The 17,934-nt window shown below is 41.3% G+C and overlaps 1 protein-coding gene across 1 annotated transcript in view; it reads left to right on the forward strand.

The window, feature by feature from the left end:
• Positions 1-226: 226 nt before the first annotated feature.
• ADAT1 (adenosine deaminase, tRNA-specific 1) overlaps positions 227-17,934 on the forward strand; it is a 20,012-nt gene continuing 2,304 nt past the window's right edge. Inside the window, exons 1-8 of the mRNA XM_009075925.1 lie at positions 227-395; positions 858-926; positions 2,548-2,602; positions 3,738-3,868; positions 5,352-5,970; positions 8,399-8,544; positions 10,764-10,863; positions 14,302-14,388. Coding sequence (XP_009074173.1) covers positions 227-395; positions 858-926; positions 2,548-2,602; positions 3,738-3,868; positions 5,352-5,970; positions 8,399-8,544; positions 10,764-10,863; positions 14,302-14,388 — 1,376 coding nt within the window. The remainder of the gene's footprint in view (positions 396-857; positions 927-2,547; positions 2,603-3,737; positions 3,869-5,351; positions 5,971-8,398; positions 8,545-10,763; positions 10,864-14,301; positions 14,389-17,934) is intronic.

Genomic DNA, 17,934 nt, shown 5'->3' on the forward strand with positions numbered 1-17,934 from the left:
CCTACGGGTTCTGGCGTTGCTCTTTTATATCTAGCCGTTCGGAAAAAGTTACTTCCTGTTAGTTAATCGTGCAAGAGGCGATGCCCTTAGGCCCTTGGGGATTGGAGTCTGGTGCAGGAAAGCCTCGTGCAGAACGAGGTGGTAGGGTTTGAAGAGACGTGCGTTGTTAATCGAGTGTTGTGATGGAATCCAGCTCTGGGTAGAACCTGCGCTTGCATCAGGAGCCATGTGGTCAGTTGATGAAATCGCTGAGCTGTGCTACCTGCATTATAGGACTAGACTCCCTAAGCAGGGGAAACCTGATCCAAACAGGGAATGGACTTCACTGTCAGCCATTGTCAAAGTGGAGTCTGCATCCCAAAGAGAGGGTCTTGGTAGCCTAGGGAACTTGCAGGGTAAGAATGAGCTCGGGATGGGCGGGAATGGGGAGAGGAGGTGGCTGTCCTTGGTGCTTTTTCTTTCTTTTTTTTTTTTTTTTTTCAAGATATCGTTAAAAAATCAGAGACCCCTTCCTGTCCTGTTCTGTCTCCACCCAAATTCTTTACTCTGTGACTGGAAAAGCTCTTCTAACTTTTGTCTGGAATGCCATTGCCAGGTGTGTGCTGTCTGACGTGTCAGGCCTGAGGTCATTTTCCTGCTATGGATCATAGACCTTTCCTAGCACCAGTGCTTCTACCTACTGTGTTCCACGCTCAATCCCATAGTGTTTCCTTTCTGGAATGTTGCGGTTTCGTGCCTCTTTGTACTTTCCCTTCTACACAACGTTCTGTGTGTTGTCTTACCGGAATGACTGTGTGAGAGCAATGTTTCTGGCAATAGTTTGTGGTGATAGTTTGTACAGTTGTTTCTTTTTTCAGTAACCAAGGAAGTTGTTGCTATGGGAACTGGAACAAAATGTATTGGCCAAAACAAAATGAGAAAGACTGGTAAGTATGGTGTAAAATTCCAGAACAGGCTACCTGTCCTGCCTTCTTTCTTGCTGGTGTTACAGAATCAGTGAAAATGTCCAAGTCATTTTGCCCAGAATTATTCCGGATTGAAGCCAGAACTGTAAGGGAGGCCTTACCTTGTCAAGGCAAACAAACCATTTTTATGAGATAATGTGTAGTTTGGGCCCCGAGTCTGCATACTCAAAGACTTCACAACTAAAAGCAAAATAAAAAATAAACAAAATAATTGTGCTTTGGGTACCTGTTATGGTGAGGTTGTGTTCTGAGCTGATGCAAAAGATACCACTGCTCAGCTAGGATAGAGGTGGCACCAGGAAGGTACTAGCTTCTCCCTTCCTGCATGTTCTGCAACTAGGTAGTGTTAAGTGTTTGTAAGAGTAATGTTTGGGATAGATAACATGACTTCTCACAATTACCACTTCTTACTGTTTATTGTAGGACTTGCTCTGCATGTCCATTTTTTAATTCATAATGTGCGTCTCCTCTGCTAGGAGAGGGGAGAAGCATAGTAATGGTGAGTGCTTGAAAAGTGGCTAAGGAGGAAAAGTGTTCATGAATATGTAGGTTCAGGGCTTTCTACTCTCTTCAGACTTCAGGGGAGGAGTAGATTAAGATACAGAAAGGGTTTTGCATGTATCAGTTTAGGCTGTTTCCATCCTTTGTTTTGAAATGAATTAGTGAAGCAAAAGAGAAGAAACTTTTGTAGCTTAGATTTTTGTGGATGTTTCTTGTGACTTAGCCATCTCAGAAGAGTATTAGTACAGACGTTTTTCTTACTGAGTTGGGAAAGTTGTGGTTAAACTGTTGTACTGTAGCAATCCATATAAGAAGGGTCAGAGTAGAAAATTGACCAGGAAAGACTCGTTTGTCTCCTTGTTGTTTGTGTTCAGTGATCTTAAGTTTAGAAAATATTGTCGTCTTATGATAATGTTAAATTAAAATTAATTTAACTAATTTTTAAATTAACTTGGTGGTAGGTCACAGTTAATGGTTACCTGTTAGAACATGTCTGCACTTTTAGAACTGTTCAAGGGAGCATCTGTCACTTTTATTCCTGAAATAAAAGCTGGTCTAAAGATCCTGTTCCTTTAGACACCACAGTAGGCAGACACTGCAGGGAGTCTGAAGATGAGATGTGTAAACTTGTTAAATACCACTGTAATTTACAAGAAAAGTAGTTAAAAGTGTAGAACATAGTGCAAAAAGAAACTTCAATCCATAGCTTAAAAAATACTTGAAATATTCTGGATGTCATGCTTATTCTGAGCATGTCAAGATTTACTCTTAAGAGCAAGTCAGGAGGGTTTTGAAGGAAGGCAGTGTTCAACTCCAAGGATTTTTCAGTATTGGAAATGTTAAAATTGGGTGTTCAAACAAGTCTCTGACTTGCTGCAAAGTGAAGACATTTATCCTTCATTTGTTAGAGGCTGTTGACCTCCTTTTGTGGTGATTGGAAGTTTAAGTATCTTACAATAACCTAATACCAATGTGAAACTTTCAAATGCTAACAGATCTGGAGAACTGTCCTATGTCAAATTCTGTTTGCTTTGTTGTCTCCTTTTCAGTAATGATTCATATCATTTGGTTGTTGCTTTAGGAGACATTTTGAATGACAGTCATGCTGAAATTGTGGCCAAGAGGAGCTTCCAGAGGTGAGGCATGAAGTCCATGTGCTGTTAGTGCCACTCGAGGTGGTTGTGATACTAATGGTTTGACCTGTTGTTGAAATAGCCAGATTTTGCAGCTTCAGGTATGAGAATGTAATGAAAGACTGTGTTACTTCTGTGTGGGCAACACTCTTTTCCCCTTTGTTAGGAGGATTTTAGCATAAGTTTTACACTTCTGGGTGGTGGTAAGGCCCTTTCACAAAAGCTTTTTGCTTCCTCGTTCTTTTAGCATCTCTGTACAAAGAAGTAGGATCAGATTTCATGTGACATCAGTGCAAGTCTGACGACTGGTGGTCAAGGGTAGAATTTCTGCTGTTCCCACATACCAGTGCTCTTGTTCACATGGGATAAGCTGGTTCGAGGAACTGATCCAGGAGAACAGTAATTCTGCAGAAATGAGTACATGCTATGAGGAGAGACTAAGGGAGTTGGGATTGTTTAGCCTGGAGAAGAGGAGGCTCATGGGAGACCTTATCGCCCTCTACAACTACCTGAAAGAAGGCTGTAGACAGGTGGAGGTTGGTCTCTTCTTGCAGGCAACCAGCAGTAGGACAAGAGGGCACAGACTTAAGCTCTGCCAGGAGAAGTTTAGGTTGGATATTAGTAAGAAGTTTTTTACAGGGAGAGTAGTCAGGCATTGGATTGGGCTGCCTGGGGAGGTGGTGGATTCACTGTCCCTGGATGATACTGGATGTAGCACTTAGTGCCATGGTCTAGTAACCACAGTAGGGTTGGACTCGATCTTTGAGGTCTCTTCCTACCTGGTTGATTCTATGATTCTATTCTGTGTCTTGCAATTTGATGGCACTGAGCTGAGTCTCACAGAATCAGATGAGTTGCAGTGCTGGTAAAAACAGTGGGAGGAGAGGACCTTGTATATACAATTTGAGGAAATAGTTAGCTCTGCTGAATCCAACCCTTTGAGGTCTGTTAGAAAGCTCCAATAATGTGTTTGCATTTATGGAGTGTGTTGGATCCCATCTATTGATAGGAGTATAACTGATTGGCTCCTCATGGACTACATCAGGAAAGAACAGGCACTAGAGGGCATCTAAGTTTTGTTGTTTTCCCATGCATCAAAAATGAAGTTAATGTTTCATGAAAACTTTCTTCCTAACAGGTATCTTCTCCATCAGATGTCGCTGGCAGCTTCCCAGCAGCAATGTAGTATCTTTACTCCAGGAACTGAAACTGGGAAATGGAAACTCAAACCAAATATCACATTTGTTTTCTTCTCCAGTCATACCCCATGTGAGTATGCTGAAGTGAACCAATTACCTTGCTCCTGCTTGTAGAATCTTTTCTGCCCCTGGCCTTTCTTTGGTCTCTCTTTGGTCTGGAGTGAGAGCAAGGCAGTAATTTGTGTTAGCATTATGTACCTGAAGATGTACTTGGCTGGTCTTCCACAAGTAGATTTGGTGTTTTATCTCACCGAATGTGATTCATGAGAACTGAGTACATCTGATGTACTGCTCATTACATAATGGAGTATTTTACTTTCAACAATAACAGCTGCTCTTTTCTTTTCCAGAAACTAACACTTGTCAGAGGTCCTGTCATATCACCTGCTTGTTTGGCTTTGAACACTATCTCCTAGGATTCAGATTTTAATAAAAATACTGACATTTACCACCATTCTTAATAGCAACCAAACAACAAATAATCCCCCCACTAACCAACAAACCCCCCTTCAACCAACCAACAATACCCCAGTGAAACAAACAAGCAAAAACACTAAACACAGAAAAGTCATACCAACAAGCAAACAAAGCCCCAAACCAAACAACAAAACCCCCAAAGCAACCTATACAACCCAACAAACCAAACCCAAACTCCTATAAACCAACCAAAAAAGCCCCACCCACGAAACATCACCAGCTCCCCAACTCACAACTTCTTATGGATTGTAAGGCAGCTTGTGTCACGGTAAACACTTTGTGTGTTTTAAAAAAACAACACCACAGAGATGAGATTTGGCTGCATAATGAAGGAATGTGACCTCTTGGTCTACCATTTCATGTGTCTCAATGTTACCATGCTCTCACCAGTGTGTTCCTCAACTGCTGGTCTGTAACAGGGCAAAGCCTAAACACTCTAAAAATATACCTCATCAGTACTTCATGTAGCGAGTTAGTTGCTCATGACTTTGATGGCATTGGAATATGCAGTATTATATTTCTTCATTTGTGCAATTTGAGAACAGAATCTACATCTTCAAATGTAATAGAATAATTTTCTGACTTCCTTTTTCTCACATAGTGAGAAATTTCTTACATACATCCTAAGGCTTGTCAGGCATGCTTTGCTTTGAACTGAGCTTCAGAATTTTACTTGTTTCAGTGATACAGACTAAAGTTTTCACACTTACTTGACAGATTATTCCTTGAGGTTCGTGTTTAGTTAGATGAGACTGGTTTTCCTGTGAGTCTTCAGCACTGCTCATATTCTGTCAAATGCTTTTGATACCTTTTACTTTACAGATTTTGTTTTAAATTTTGCTTTTGTGATTATTTCTTAGGTAGAATGCAAAATTTTAAGCATGTATTGGCTCAAATTTCAGTGAAATCTGATTCATCATTGCACAGGACAACTTTGTTTTAGAAACATGTCCTCACAGTTAAGTTTTCCTGAGTGCAAATCTGTGAAAGCTAGTGGTAGTTGTAATGTTACTGGTGTGATGTGTTCCAGTCATGTGGTGTGGTTTTGTCCAGTTTTGTTATTTCTTTTGTTCTAGGTGGAGATGCTTCTATTATTCCGATCAGTGAACCAGAGAACCAGCTTTCTGAGACAGTGGCTGGAGGTGATGCTGCTGGGCAGTCAACAGAGTGTAGAAGTAATGATGATCAGTTGTGTCCAGAAGATAAAAGGAAATCAGAGACAATGGCAAGTAATCATAGAATCAAGAGGATGAAAACTGGCAATGATGGTTGTTTTTCCATAACCACTGAAGACCTCTCTGTTCAGCACGAATCTGTGAAACGAGAAGACTACACAAATCCAAAGAGCTTTGCATGTTCTGCAGAGATGCAGACAGCTAATAAGGAGACTGGCTTAGTGACACCAAAGGTAGTAGATGTTCACAGAACTGGAGCAAAATGTGTACCTGGAGAGCTGGATGATGCCCGAACACCTGGGCTGGAGTACCACCGTGTGGGGTTATTACGGGTGAAGCCAGGTCGTGGAGACAGGACGTGCTCTATGTCCTGCAGTGATAAACTGGCTCGCTGGAATGTGTTAGGGTGTCAGGGAGCTCTTCTGATGCATTTCCTGCAGTATCCAGTGTATCTGTCAGCAGTTATAGTGGGGAAGTGTCCATATAGCCAAGAAGCTATGCGGAGAGCAGTTATTGAAAGGTAAGCCCTCTTCTCTGGACATCAGATGTATGTGTGCCTGGTGACAGTGAGTATCAGCAGACAACATGTGTCACACAAATACCAGCACTTCAGTAAGGTTTTGGCACTGTGTCTTGTAAGATCCTTGTAGAGAGCCTGTGACAGTATGAGCTGGATTGAAAACTGTCTGAATGACTGTGCCCAGAGGGTAGTGGTCATTAGGGAAAGTGTAGTTGAAGGTGTAATTAGCTGTGTACCCCAGGGGTCAATACTAGGTCCAATCCTGCTTAATATCTTTTAATTACACCATTTAATATGGGTGGTGGTGCAGAGTGTACCCCCAGCACGTTTGCTGAAGACTCAGAACTAAGAGGAGTGGCTGATAGCGAGGGCATTGTGCTGCTATCCAGAGGGACAGTCTGGAGGAAGGTAGGAATCTCATAAAGTTCAGCAAGAGGAAATGCAAAGTCCTGTACCTGGGGAAGAACAGCCCCGAACTAGGGGCTGCCCAGCTGGAACCAGCTTTGCAGGAAAGGATGAGGGACCTGAGGCTGAAAATGAGCCAGCAGTGTGCTCTGGCAACCAAGAAGGCTAATGGTGTCCTGGGCTGTATTAGGCAAAATATTACAGCAGGTCAAAGAAGATGATCCTTCTGCTGTACTGGCACTGGTGAGGCCACACCTGGAGGGCAGTGTCTTGTTCTGAGCTTCTCAGTACAAGAGAAACATGGACATAATAGAAAGTGTCCAGCAAAAGGCCTCAAAGATAGGTAAGAGATTTTAGGCACCTCTCATATGAGGAAAGGCTGGGAGAGCTGGGACTGTTAAGCCTGGAGAAGGCTCACAGGAATCTTATCAATTTATATACATACCTACAGGGAGGGTGCAGAGAAAACAGAGCCAGGGTGATTTCAATGACAGGACTAGAGGCAATGGGCACAAACTGAAGCACAGGAGGTTCCCTCTGAACATCAGGAAACACTTTTTTACTGTGAGGATGACAAAGCACTGACAGAGTTTGCCCAGAGAAGTGGTGGTCTCCTATCTTGGGAGTTACTCAAAAGCCATCTGGACACTGTCCCAAGCAGCTGGCTGTAGGTGGCACTGCTTGAGCAGGGGTGGTCAGACCAGATGACCCGAAGTCCCTTCCCACCTCAGACATTCTGTGATTTACCAAAGTGGTTCAGAACCCCTAGCATGTGACAGTTTTTGCTGGTCAGCTGAAAGAGGACAGAGTTGTGTTACACTGGAAAGGCAAAGCTTATATGTGTTTCTATGGTGGTAAAAGTTTGTCCACTTTTATGTGAATTGCATCCAAGATTTTGCTTTTGTCCCTGCTGTGAGTAGCAGAGTTCTTGTAAGGCAACCTCTCCCCTCAGCGGAGTTTACTGAGGTGAGAGGTGAAGTGCACTGCTACTAAATGAGGGAAGTAATTTGCTGTACGCTGGCCTTCTTGCTCCTCAGATCCTTGTGTTGATGAAAACTATCTCAGCCACAAAAGGGTAGGAAGTGGATAATTTTCTTACTTGGGAGGTTAAATCAGTGCAATAAGGGAATCTGCAAGCAGTAGGATGAGAGTAAATGAATCTGAGTGGAGTGAAGGGAAAAGAGAACAAGAAAGGAACCAGGGAGATGAACCATTCTCTTTAAGAGGAAGTTAGTAGACCAGTTCATATGAAAGGTTTGATTTTGTTTAGTAACTCCTTTTTTCCATAGCCTTGCATCCTTCTAGGAGGATTATAAATGAGGTCATAGTATATTGACAGGGGAAACTAGCTACCTATCCAGCGGAGCTTTCTGTACAATCCTTTACCCACTCTGTAACACACGGGACAAGAATTTGCCCAGCCTCGTTAGTCTTAGGTTACAAAACCAGGCACTTTTTCAGACTATTACACCTGACAATATGAACCTCAGTCTTAATTTGTTCCACATACGATCCTCATGTCCTTCAGTGTGCAATGGTAATTTAAGGCAACAAAGATGAGATTCTACATGGAAATGTAAATATATTTTGTATCTTTTTAGGCTTTGATTATAAACCTTCAGGGTCATAAGATAATTACTAGTGTAATATGGTTGATTATGTAAATACTTTATTATTTTTCTTTGTGATTGTAGGAGTATATTGCAGTTTTTATCCTGAGTACTTCATTGATCATACTAGCTTTTAACTAGACCTTCCTAAAAATCAATTCATTGTAGTTTTTTGAGGATGGAGAAGGTCATAGTAAAATGATGTGGCTTTGTTGTTTTGTTTTGTTGGTTTTTTTTAACATATGCCTTCAAAAATGCCTGCAAACCTCCTTGTCTGTTCCTTATAACTCATGTTCAGTTCAGCTTTAATGTAAAAGGAACATAGTTTAGGTAACAAAGGGAAATTGTACAAAATCAACTTGTTTGGGAACACCAGACTGAAAATCACTTGCATTTTTCCATGTTTACTTTAGGTGTCAGCATGTCTCATCTTTACCAGATGGTTTTCTTGTTCAGGAGGTTAAGCTGCTGCAATCAGATCTTCTATTTGAACATAGCCGTCAGGCAATTCAGGAAGTTCAGACTAACAGCAAAACAAAACTTGTTCCTTGTGGTGCAGGTGAGTTAACTTGGGCTAGTTGCATAACTGTGTGCAAAGGTCCAAATAAAAATGAGGTGGTTTTGGTTGTTTGGAATGGAACATGAGTCATTGCCAGTGCTGGAGGCAAAGTTTGAACAGCAAGAAATTAATTTCAGGTCATACCTTAATTGTTAATAATTAATAATATTCAGCTCAGCCTCTAGTTTCAAGCAGAAACTTTTCAGACGGAATAAACACTTGGTTGATGCCATTAAGAATTTAAAATCTAAACACAGACAGAAAATGACCAGTGCAAACCAAAGTTCCGAGGGCAATAAGAAAACAAAAACGTCAAAAGACTCCTTGTTTCAGTTAGTTTTGCATTCTCCTTGGTAATGAGCAGGAGACTTACCATGCTGAGTTATGCTTGTAACTGCTCCAGAATTCTGTGAACGAAGAAAGAATACAGAGTAGTACAGTGTAAGGGTTTAATTGATAGAGACTTGGCATTTTTTTGTCGTGGTGATGAATGAATATGCAAGTCACATTATGATTTAGCAACATGGTCTTGTTTGGGGAAAACCCAATGGAACTGCCACTCTGTGTAGGGTTAAGCAGTTCCTTTACACCTGGACACGCCTGCCTTCTGCTGCTGTATGCTCTGCTCTCTGAACTGGAACTGGAAGTTTGTCTCTTACGTGGAGCTGATGGTAAAATAGAATGGAAACAAAGGGTTCCATAGTGGAATTCAGATTCGTTTGGAGCTATTTACAAGTGGCAGGAAGGAAAATATTTTGATTTTGCGAGATAGGAAACGAAATTTGTCTGAAAAATACTGCCAATTCAGTTAGCAATAGAGATCTGAAACCAATTGTGACTAAATTCAGTGCGTGTCTGTACAGTTCTTAGGTCATCCTGTTAAAAATGAACAATACTTTATCACATTTTTGTTGCATATATGAATTATAGCAGGTTGATTTTTTTTTTTCTTGAAGGGGTTAAAATCAGAATATACTCTCAAATTTTGGGCTAGAGTAATGATACTCTGTTACACTAAGTATTAAGATACGCTTGATAGAAATATTTAGCTGGTATTTAAAACAAAAAAACATGTTCTGCTTAATATCTTGAAGTTTGAGGTAACTATGAAGAAGTGAAAGACTAGAAAGCATTTTCATTTAAAAATAAATTTGGTTCTTCTTGTCAGAATCTGATATCCTCTGACCAGCTGATTTTTAGATACTTCATGTGTGGAGGGTTTAATACCAGTTGTATGTATCTGATGTTATTTGATGTTATTGATTATAACTTAGTAGAGTGATACAACAGTGTACATAAATCCCAATGCAGGTACAACTGATGCTTGGCAGAGTACAACCATTGCAGCATGCAGCTGAGTCCTAGTGCAAGGGCGAGTCTTCAGAGATAATGCATGTGCAACTGTTGTGCCCGTTAGGAACACAAAGAAATGGGAGAATGTGTGGAGCAGGAGTTGTCTCACAGCAGTAGATGTTAAAGGAACTGCTGTTAGGCTGTGGAGGGACAGATTGGACATGTCAGTGTCTGCTAACATGCTGCTGGTGCTTTGCTAGCTACTTACAAATCATAAGGTTTCCTATGCAGAGTTTCAGCATTAAGAAGTTTTCATTCTAAGATGATTACAAAGCTCCCGGGATTGGGGTAGAGGATAAGGTTGTCAGCACTTGCTATCTCTTTGAACAAAATATTTTTATTTGACTACTAGCCCATAATATTTTTCAAGCAAAGTGTACAGGTATTTGATGTGTGTCATTAATCAAACATAGAACTATTTAGAATGCACAATAAAATAATAGCAGCAATAAATCAATGAGGGAAACATGGAGTGACTGGTACAAGTAGCTTAGGGGAGCATCTCATGGCCTGAAATGAAAATAAACCATCTGACTTGGAAATTTCTTCATGCTTTGTCCTGACAGGGTACACAAAAGAAAGCAGAATCCCCTTAAGAAAGGGAGAATTACAAAGCTGGAGGCCCAATGTTTAGAGGCAAGGATTCTCAAAGGACCCAATTAAGATGAAAGCTCTGTGTGTTTTAATTTTTTTTTTAAACTAAACAGAATTTAGGTACTGGAATTCTGGCCCTAGAGAACCATGATCCTGTTTCTAGTTGGAATTATTTTGGGAAGCAGCACATGAACGAATGGAATGAAAGGAACTGTTAGGTTCTACTTTTGTGATAAGAGCATCAATCTTGTCCCTAATCCTTTCTTCTGCAGCAATCAGTTGGAGTGCAGTCCCTGAGCAACCTCTGGATGTCACCTCAGATGGCTTCCGCCAGGGAACAACAAAGAAGAGGATTGGGAGCCATCAGAGCAGGTGTGAGAATGTTGTAAGATCTGGACACATATTTTACTTGTTATCAGGCATGCCTCTGTCAGCTCGAGTGATGTGTAGTGTGTTGTCAGAGCAGAACGAAATCCAGGGAGTGGGGAAAAGGGAGAAGGCAGGGAGCGGCGAAAAGGAGGAGTCATTGTGAAAGGGAGAGAGGTCTGTTGGAATGACAGTTAACAAGTTTATGCTATTTTTTGTCACTGTTGAGATCATTGTAGATAATGGTGGGGGAGGACTGTGATCAATTTTTAATAAAAGCGTGTTTACCTGTGACGTTAACAGAATTTTTGCTTTGTATTTTTTTGGAGGTTGATGACTGTGAAGGAAATGTGTGGATTGCAGGTTCTCTTTTTACAAATTTCTTTTTCTCCTAAGAGCCAAGCCAGTCGACCTGTATGTATGACTTAAAAGTGTTGCTTTGAAACACGACTTTCTGCCTTACAGTTTGAAAATGCTTTGAAATACTTGCAGCATGTTCCTAACATGAAAAAGTCACCTTTCCAACTGTTGTCTTGGCACTGTGCTCTTTGAGAAATGTTATCATCTTCTATCAACATTAATGTTTAAAGAAACATATTTTTCTTGTGGTTGAGAGGAATTACTTGTAAGCATCTGCAGACAAATTTCTCCATCTCTACACTATCTTCAGTTTCGGTGAGGCGACCAAAATTACTAGCGGTCTGTGGAAATCCAGCTTGAAGGTTGGGGTTTGTGGTTTAGCTGTTGGCTGCTTATACTGCCAGTTTATCAATGGTCATAGGGTTCATGTTCACCAGACTTCCTAGGAGGAAGATGAAAATCCTGACAGTATGAACAGTGTAATAAGTAGAGCTTAGACAATTCTTGTGGAGAATTTATTCACATGCCTGCAAGTTGCCCATTCTGAGCTTCTTGAAGTTAGGCCTGACTTGACTGAAGTTTATCCTGGTATCTCCTAGTATTTCCAAATTTTGTGTGGAAAGAAGAGGACCAGGAACTTTGTGGTTTGTCACCAGTATTGGTGTATGGGGTATTCGTAACACAGGTGACTTAGTGTGTCTTTTGAGACAGGCTTTGTGTGCACTCTAGAAATAGTGGTTTTCCATATGTGGTGTGTATTGTATCCAGAAGAGGTGTGAAAGATCCAACCAGCCAGCCAACCTCGTTTCTCAGTAGGCTTACATTTGTTACATAGCATTTGTGTATCAGCTCTAAACTCAAGAGCCATCTGCTAGCTGCCAGTTGGCACAAAACTGTAGGAACTTAATTATTGTTGAGAGATCCTCCTCTCAACATGTGCTGGAAACTCACTAAGAAGTTAGAAAGCTGTTAGAGAGAGCATACAAGTCTGTGTGATTACAAATGTCTCATGTCCTTAGGAAGTCAGAATTAAAAGTCATCTCAAGGAACAAGTAAAATACTTATGCTTTTGTGATGGTCACAAAAGGAACTTTTATAATGAAAAGAAGGAATTTGCATCCTTATTGGGAGAGGTGTGTGTGGCTAGTAATAAATACGGCTTGTATTTCTACACTTCTTTTCTCTCAAGGAATCTCAGGGTGATTGCTGGGGGTGTTGTCTGATGGTTTTTCACCCCTTCAACATATGCCAGATAACACTAAATATCAAGAAAGGTAGAATTGACTGACTAAAAGGAATTTGTAGGTAAATGTCTGGTATGTGCTTTTGTTAATGCTTTATTACCTAAACCACCACCAACTACAATATGAACCTTTGGCAGATTAACTCGAAGATGAAATTTTAGAGCATCTTTGCATGCCCTGGTCACCAGTTCCACAGGGTCTGTTTTAGGGCCAGTGCGCTTCAGCATCTTCATAAACAGCTCGGATGCAGGACTCCAAGGTACACAAGTAAGTTTGCCAATGATGCTAAACTGTGAGGAGCTGTTGACTCCCTCAAAGGAAAGAGAGGCCCTGCAGACACCTAGACAAATGAGAAGGCTGAGCACTCACCAACCTTTATAAGTTTTAACAAAGACAAGTGCTGGATTCTGCACCTGGGATGGAGCAACCCTGGATGTACGGGCAGACTGGGGAACAAGAGGCTTTCAGCACCATGGAAAGGGACCTGGGGGTCCTGGTCAACAGCAAGTCAAATATGAATCTGCAGTGCCCTGACAGCCAGGAGGGCCAACTGTGTCCTGGGGTGCATCAGGCACAGCATCACGAGCTGGTCAGTGCAAGTGGTGGTCCTGCTCTGCTCTGCATTGGTGTGGCCTCACCTCAAGTCCTGGCAGCAGTTTTAGGCACCAGAATATAAGAAGAATATATAGCTGTTAGCACGCAGAGGGAGAGCCATCAAGATGATGAATGGTCTAGAGGGGAAGCCATACAAGAAGCAGCTGAGGTCACTCAATTTGCTCAGCCTGGAGGAGACTGAGGGGAGACCTCATAGCAGTCTACAACTTCCTCACGAGGGAATGCAGAGGGGCAGGCACTGGTCTCTTCTCTCTGGTGACCAGTGATAGGACCCAAGGGACCACCATGAAGCTGTGTCAGGGGCGGTTTAGGCTGAATATTAACAAAAGATTCTTCACCTGGAGGGTGGTTGTGCACTGAAACAGGCTGCCCAGGGAATTGATTACAGCACCAAGCCTGGCAGTGCTCAAGGAGCATTTGGACAACACTCCAGGCACATGGTGGGATTCTTGAAGTTTTCCTGTGCCAGTAATTAGACTTAATGAACCTTGTGAAGATCTGTAATTCCATGCAATTTTGGCGGTTCTTAAAAAAACATGCTAGCAACATAGGAAGATTTTTTTGATTGACTTTTTTTTCAGTGCTTCTAGAGAATCAGCTTGCACTTGTTGGAGAACTGAATCAGTCATTGTGAAGACAATTGTATAAAGATAATTTAATCCAATAGAGAAAACAGCTGGGGCTTTCAAAGATAAATCATGCTTTATAAACAGTGCTTCTTGTTGTCACCTCTTTGGGGAAATGGAAGGGCTTAAATCTGACAGGTGCACATGGTATCTTCGAAATGTCTTTCAGACTTTGACTTGCTTTATTTTTTGATGAGCCTCATTGTATTTGATCTGTTTGATCTGTTCTGGGATGAGTAATGTTGGCTAAACCTTGCTGCAGTTGTGAGCTGATGGCAGTGCAGCCCCATGCAGATACCAGTGTGGTGCTACCAAAGTGTTCTCTCTGCAAACTGACAAGATGCTGGCTGGGACAGTGGAGGCAATGCAGCTCTTTGTCAATTGTAGCACTAAAATGAAAGGAAAAGGCAGGTGGGCATCTTGCATGGGGTGGGAAATGTTAAGTGGTGGAGAACTTTTTACATTCTTTGAGAAGTGAACATAATGCTTTGTATCAAAACTGTTCAGCTGGGAGGTGCTGTGGTGTGAGGGGTAAGAGAAATGCATTTCTGATTTCTCTTTTCCATCAGGATTTCTAATTTTTTATTTTATTTTATCAGATCCAAGATCTGTAAAGTGGAGCTCTTCCATACGTTCCAACAGCTGGTGTCAAGTATTTCACAAGAGGATCTTCCAGATACTCTCCGGTAAAGACATTATCATATTCAGAAGTTATCTTACTGAAACTGAAGAATACTGTGATGATAGCAGAATCTGTTCCTGAATCTCACTTTAGATAAGTTCATTCTTGAAACCTGTTACTTGAAAAATGTGTGAAGAGAGACACGAGAGGAGGAAGTATTATCCTTTTTGAGAACAGGAGCTATTAGATGAGCTGCCTGCAGCACTCTGCCCTTGGTAGTGTTCAAACTCTATGTCCCAGAATTGTCATGGAGCTATTGATATCCTGTTGGTGTTTAGTAATTCACAAGAAGGAAGAATTTGAGTTTTAAAAAAAAAGATTTTTTTTTTTAATGTCTAGGCAGAAGTATTTTTCATCTTAGTGTACAGTGGCCTAAGAGCTAATAAGGTGAGATAGTGTGAGGGCTCTTTCTGCAATGCATGTATTATGTAGATGGAGACTTGCTGGAAAGAACAGAAAGAAGCTTTTGTCTGAGGAAGCCATAATTGGAATTTTCCTTTACATTCTTCAAAACAAATTTGGTTTATCAGACTGGAGTTACTTACTTGCAGTAATCATCCAGTCTGACATGACATCCCATGCATTATGTGTTTGATGGTATTCCAGCCCGAAGTGCTAACATAAAGCAAGGCATCGTTTCACAAGCACAGCAACTTCTCTCTTTGGCTTAGAGAGTACAAGGTTCTAAATCCATTGCCATGGAAGGTTTATTTTATTTTAGATTTATTTCCAGGTATGATTTCACCAGGTCTAGGATGCAATTACACGAACTCTCAAGCCACTTTAACTGCTTGCAGCTGCTGATGGGGATGGTCCCACAGCAGTCTTTGCTGCTGCTGGCTTTAGATTCCTGTTTTCTCACTTGTATCATTAACACTTCTCCCGTCTCATGGTGAGCCAGTTCAACTAGCTACTGTGGCCAAAAGCAATTTCCTTATCTTCTGTGTTTTCTCTTGGACTAATGAACTGAATTGGCTCATGGAAGGCTAAGACAGATAAAACCCATGCAAAGGAAGTAGGAGGTATGTGTGGCTGGAAGCAAAGGAGACAGGTTATTTCAGCCTTTCATGGTACCTAGTAGATGCACTGAATTTAGCCAGAGTAAGTGCACCCTGGATCAGTAATTAATAGCTCTTGCTTGCTTTCGAGTATTGTTGAATTAAAGATTGCAGTTACCTTCTGTGTCTGTAGAAGTCTCATAGCTGTTGTAACATTCCAATGTCAGTGTGACCCATGCTATTGCTGAGGTGCTTTCAACTGATTCCATAAGTAGAGATACACTTTGTCCTTAATTCAGTTTCAAAAATAAAATTATTAGCCTGTTTTTGGGTGGGAGTTTGTCCTCACTTGTTTAGCCATCATAATTTTCCTCAAAACAGGTTGTGAGCTGGTGCAGTGTTGGGTAGGTGACTCATGGTGCTGATCATCTGCTGCTTACATAAAGTCACTTCACCTCAGGGCTTTTCTAGACTCCAGTGGCTTTGTCATTTCCTTTGACTTTTTTGTCCTCTGCCGTTTTTCTGTCTGGGCTTCTCCTGATGAAGTGCAGCTGATCTGCAGATGTGACATTGTTTTTATGCAGCACAGACTCTGTTCATAGAGGTGCTAGCTCACCAGTCAGCTTGTGCAGCTGATTTCCTTTGAAGTTTTTGGTTTTCCTACTCCTCACTTACAAAGCAAAATAAAAAAGGGACTTTATGTTGCTGTTTCCTTTTTCTTCCCTTTCTCTTTCTACACGAAATTATATGTTTTCTTTTCTCTTTCCTCCTTGGAGCCTGAGTGAACTTCAGATAAGAAATCCCACACTCTCAAATTGTTTCCTCTAAATTCCTGTGTATTTAACTGTTTTGTATTTTCTTCCCAATCGAATGTGTCATTATTTCCTCCCATAAATGGCTGGCTCTAGTGCTGTGCTGTCACCCAGTTACCATTTCCCACTTCGACTCTAAGTTCCTGCCCTGCCTCTTCTAGTCCATTTTTCCATCTCTTGCCTTCCATCCTGTCAGCTCCTTCAAAGGAAAGTCGTTCTGTAGCACTTGCAAATTTGCTGAACAGCTTGTGTTGTAGTTGTAGGGTGTATTAGCACAAGGATTGTTTTTTCACTTAACCCTTCCTTTATCTGTTGTTGCTCACTGTCTGACCTAGCCACTGGAGAAGTTAAAGCTTTACATGGAACTAGTATACTGATTCTGATGTTCTTTTGGGTTTGTCTTTTGTGTGTCTAGTGCTGCTTCTGCTGCTTCTTGTGTCTTCCTTTCTCTCTCATTCTTTGCTCTTGGCCAGAGAATCAATGTGGGCACTGTTAAATCTGAACAGGTAGAGAGTCTACTGGGGCCAGAACTTTGCTGGCTCTCCTAAAAGGCGAATTTATATATTTGTAGTGGTGTAGCCTAGCTAAGAAGCTAAGCATCACATTCAGCAATTGGTTTTTTCAGGATTTAGTTTATTTACTTTCAGCTGAGGCTGAGAAAGGAGGTGGTGTTTGGCTGGCATTAGCTACTTCTTCACCAAGAACCAGATAGTGCTGTATTGTGCTGTCCCACTTTATTTCTTCCTTTCTGATACTTTCTGGGATTTGTCTTCTGTGCCCTACTTAAATTCTCACTCACCTCTCTAGCTAGACTAACTGAAACGTTGTTTCTTTATAACCTCTTACCTCCACCTGCTATACTTCCTTCTCATCTGTTAACTCCCCCTCACATGTTTGTTTCATGTTGGTGTTTTGAAATTACTGGTGCATAAATCTTTCTTTTTCATGCTTTTCGTGTTTTCCATGCTCACTATCAACGGAATGATGACACACTGACACACTGTTAGACAGTGTTATGCCATTGCTAATCTGAATTGTTACATAAAATCCTCTGTATTAATCCTCTGTTAGTGGTAATATGGCAAAGGAGTTTTTTTGCATTTTTGATTTTTTTTTTCCCTGCAGTTAGGAAAAATACATGTCTGAGGAAGTGAGAACCTTCTTTTGTCATACAGTGGCATCCACCATACAGTCACCAGACATTGCTGTTTGTACAAGGTGTGTCTGGCTGTGAGACCCTTTGTCTGAATCTGAGGGCATCTTTGTAAAAGAAACCTGCCCGGATTTCCTTGCTGGGCTTGTTAAATGGATGACTGATTCTCTTTTCTCTTAAGCTGTAGTCAGGAGCCCTCACAATTAGGACTGTATTATTCTCCCTCCTTCCCGTTCAGTCTGCAGTATGGACAATGCTGGTTCCAGTGGCACCAAATTGGAGAATGGGTGGGCTGTTGTACAGAGGAGTGCAAGGACTTTCAGGTGGCTCTAAGAACCTTCACTTGGGCTTCATGTTTAAGACTTTTGCCAGTGAACGACGAAAGGATTCAACCAGGTGACTGCTAAATATTTCCTGCTGGAGGGACTGAAGATGACTGTAAAGAAATGTTGGCCTCATGAAAGTAGCTGTCATCAGGGGTGGTGGTACAGTTTCACTGCTGTTCTCCAGTTGAAAAAACGCAACACAAACATTTGACAAGAATTTTGTTCCAATTTTCTAGTTCCTTTCCAGTTTTTAAAGTGAGC

The sequence above is a fragment of the Acanthisitta chloris genome, unplaced genomic scaffold (assembly GCF_000695815.1).
Source record: "Acanthisitta chloris isolate BGI_N310 unplaced genomic scaffold, ASM69581v1 scaffold30935, whole genome shotgun sequence".
Classification (NCBI taxonomy): domain Eukaryota; kingdom Metazoa; phylum Chordata; class Aves; order Passeriformes; family Acanthisittidae; genus Acanthisitta; species Acanthisitta chloris.